General features: G+C 47.7%; 1 protein-coding gene across 1 annotated transcript in view; it reads left to right on the top strand.

The window, feature by feature from the left end:
* Positions 1 to 2,777: 2,777 nt before the first annotated feature.
* LOC117282540 (zinc finger and SCAN domain-containing protein 12-like) overlaps positions 2,778 to 3,314 on the top strand; it is a 22,723-nt gene continuing 22,186 nt past the window's right edge. The window contains exon 1 of the mRNA XM_033752578.1: positions 2,778 to 3,270. Within this exon, the coding sequence (XP_033608469.1) occupies positions 2,778 to 3,270 (493 nt within the window). The remainder of the gene's footprint in view (positions 3,271 to 3,314) is intronic.

A 3,314-nucleotide genomic window follows, 5' to 3' on the forward strand; every position in this document is an offset into this window, starting at 1 on the left:
ACATTCCTAAGTCTTTATTTTAAATTAACGATCACGAATGAGCGACATGGCTTTCATTGAAGTCGTTCTGTATGCCACTCTTTCCCTGATCGTATAGCCTGCGAATTGCGAGTCAGCGAGATTCTCATTAAGACTGCCGTCTTCTGGGATTGTGAGGCCGTGCTGTTTGGCACATAGGTGCCAGTGTTTCAGAGGAACCTCTTGCCTCCTTCTTCAGGATAGAATAGTGATTGTCATCTCGTTTAGCTTAGTTTCGGATGACTTTCCCTTCTTCCATGTTTGTTGTAGAAGAGCGGGGTGTATCTAGAAACGTTTCAGGGTCTCCTTCAGAGCAGAACATGGGATGTTAGCCGTGTAGTCTGTTAGATGTAGAGAAATCTGATAGTTTAATAGTTTAATGAATAGTTTAATAGTTTTTAATGAATTTAATAGTTCCCGCCCATCTCAATATACAGGTCCTTACTGAAATAACCGGCGGAGGTCGTCGAATTTTTAAGGGAGGAAAAATTCAGGGAACAAGTCCTCCGGAAGGGACTTTAAGCCGTGGGTCCCGTGTCGTAGCTTTACGGCACTTAAAAGAACCTCATATCTCCAAAGGTCACTGAGCCAAATTACGGACGTTTCCCGCCCAACAGCAGTCTCTAATACCTCTGGTAGATGGGGGAAGCATCATAGATACCTCTCAGCTAGTTGAGCCGGTCTCGCTGGCTGGGCGGGACTGATGGTAAGCACCAGTACCGGTAGGATATAGAGACTGGTAGAAATCATAGAGGGAAGCACAATGGACCAATACAGGTCTAAGTGCATGGGGAAACCCACCATCTCAAATAACTAACTACTGAAACATTTTAAGGACAGAAAGCGTAATGATTTCTGCCTAGAGGTCGTTGTTGGTGCTATTGACATTACATCAAAAAATTCCCACGGCCAAATCTCAACATCAAATATTGAAGTAAATAAGCAATGTGTTCCGAATTTGTACTTTTCCTAAGAATAGCGACTGATGATTTTATTTTGTGGGGAAAGAATAATTTTAAATACAAGAAAGGCCTAGGAAATGCCCATCCGGGCTAGTCGACAGATGACAAATAGGTTTCTTGGCAGATCCATGTGCTGTTCCACATGTACACCAGCCCGTTCAGTTTAGTCAGCTGTGATTTCTGTAGCTGTGTTACAGAGACCACTGGAGACCACAAGGCCCACGAGTGACCACAACCCTCACGATTAGAACAAACTGATGCGTCATCGGTGCAAGATATTACGTTCCAAAAGTGTAAGAATAGTGGTCGTTCTTTAGGGAATCATTAGGATCATTCGATTTCCTGATATTTTGAGAAATTTCATGATATTATTCTGCTGTTTCAAGTTCTAGTTCGGATTTTGCCAAACTTCGCAGCGCCCATTCTGAAGGTTATTTTTCTAGTAGAATGCACATTTTTACTGTTTTATGACCTTTCTCCCTGTTAGACATAACGAATCCGACTTATAAAGGAAGTCATGAGAGCTGATGGTCGATGGTGAACTGGTTGAAGTTGCAGGGCGTACAAATGCATTTTGCGGCTATGCGATGTAAATTTGTAGAGTAGTCCATGGTTTAGGCTGACCGTCTAACAGTGTATACACTTTTTCACCTTATTCTTCACTTCCACACTATATGTTTCAGCACTAATGTGCCATCTTCACGTGTCTTTATGCACGTTAAACTATTGTACTGCATGCCATAATGTTGTGGGGCTCTTACCAACGCCTGTAGTCTTGTCATTACTCCTATGACAACCCACTTCTTCGGAACAGTTTGTTGGCCCTGAAAAGGACCGTGGCTGCTGAGATGATTGACCGGTGAGGTAGCGCGGCGCGCGCCGGTAAGGAGAAAGGCTAGTGAAAGGCGAGTGGCCTGGCCGCAGTGCGGCCGTGGCTGGAGGTTGCTTGGTTGCCGTGCGGCAGCGTGAGTTGGAGGTTGCTTGATCGCAGTGCGGCAAATGGCGGAGGTTGCTGCTGGTGGTGGTGATGAAAGGCTAGTCGTCGAGCGCGGTCGTAGTAGCCATGAGGCAGTGGCTATGCCAGATGCCCAGTGAGTCGGGCCTTAACACGACCACCGGCGAGTCCAGGTGCGGTGCCCCAGTGAGTCGGGTGTGAGAGCGCCGGAGGGCCGAGGCAGTCGTGCCCGGCGCAGCCTGCCGATGTCTCCGAAGACCGAGCGCTGGCGACGAAGCCTGCTGGTTGAGGATGCTTGATGTGGCTAGCCTGTAGACTGATGATGAACTGCGTGGAACTGAATTGACTGAATAACTAGGCTCTGGAGTCGCTCCTTTTTATACGCTGGTCGATGGGGCGGAGCCAAACTCGAAAGTGAGGAGGAAGAATAGATTGGCTAGCGCGCGTAATGACGTAGATGCGGGCCAGGAGCGATCCCAGTATAAATATGAACGTTTGAAGCAATCTGGTTGGTTAGCGCGCGTGATGGTGAAAAGCGATGTGAAGAGCGAGCATTGCAGAAATGCCACATTTCGATGTGGTGTACCGAGCTGATTGATTGGTAGCGAGAGCGTCGGAGTTCTTCGGATGGGACTGAAAAGATTGTCTGTTTAGGTGTACTCTCTTACTGGTACATAACTGGTGAGAGATTCTCTGTTTGAGTAGGAGTTCGGGAGACGTTACGGAAGGAGTTTGAGAGGTCCCAGGTGACCATAATCTTGAGTGCTCCTCTATAGCCACCTAGTGACTATTCTGTTACCAGTGCATCGGTGGCGGTGGCCGTCCCGTCTGCAACGGTCAAAATGGCGGAGGCGACATCGTGCGAAACACGATGGAACGCAATAGTGGCTTCGTTCGAGAGAAACCACGTGAACTTAAAACTCAGTAATCCTGACTGCCAGGAAGACATTGAACTACTGGGGAAAGGACTACAAACGATCGGACAGCTTATCCATAATTCGCCCTCAACAAACGGAAACGGTGTAATAGGGAACAAGCTGATATCAAAATTCGAGGCAGAGAGGACAGTGCTGTCTAAGCACCTCGAGGGCAAGACGCTGTTTACAGCCATGCTGCGCCTCTATGCTGCCATCCACAGGGAGATGCGAGAGTCTCTCCTGCTGGAAGGGAAAGACGATTCAGCCGAGGAGTTTCGCGAACAAAGGAGACGTAAGCGAAACTCCTCAGCAGAACAATCTAAGAAACCAAAGCAATCACCTAGCCCACGGGAACCTAGATTAAAATCGAAGGAGAAAGTTGAAATTAGAAATTTCTTCGCGCCCCTGAGGACGTCAGGTATGGACGTGGAAGAGTCGTCCAATAAGCCGGGAGAGCAGCAA

The sequence above is a fragment of the Cryptotermes secundus genome, unplaced genomic scaffold (assembly GCF_002891405.2).
Source record: "Cryptotermes secundus unplaced genomic scaffold, Csec_1.0 scaffold474, whole genome shotgun sequence".
Classification (NCBI taxonomy): Eukaryota; Metazoa; Arthropoda; class Insecta; order Blattodea; family Kalotermitidae; genus Cryptotermes; species Cryptotermes secundus.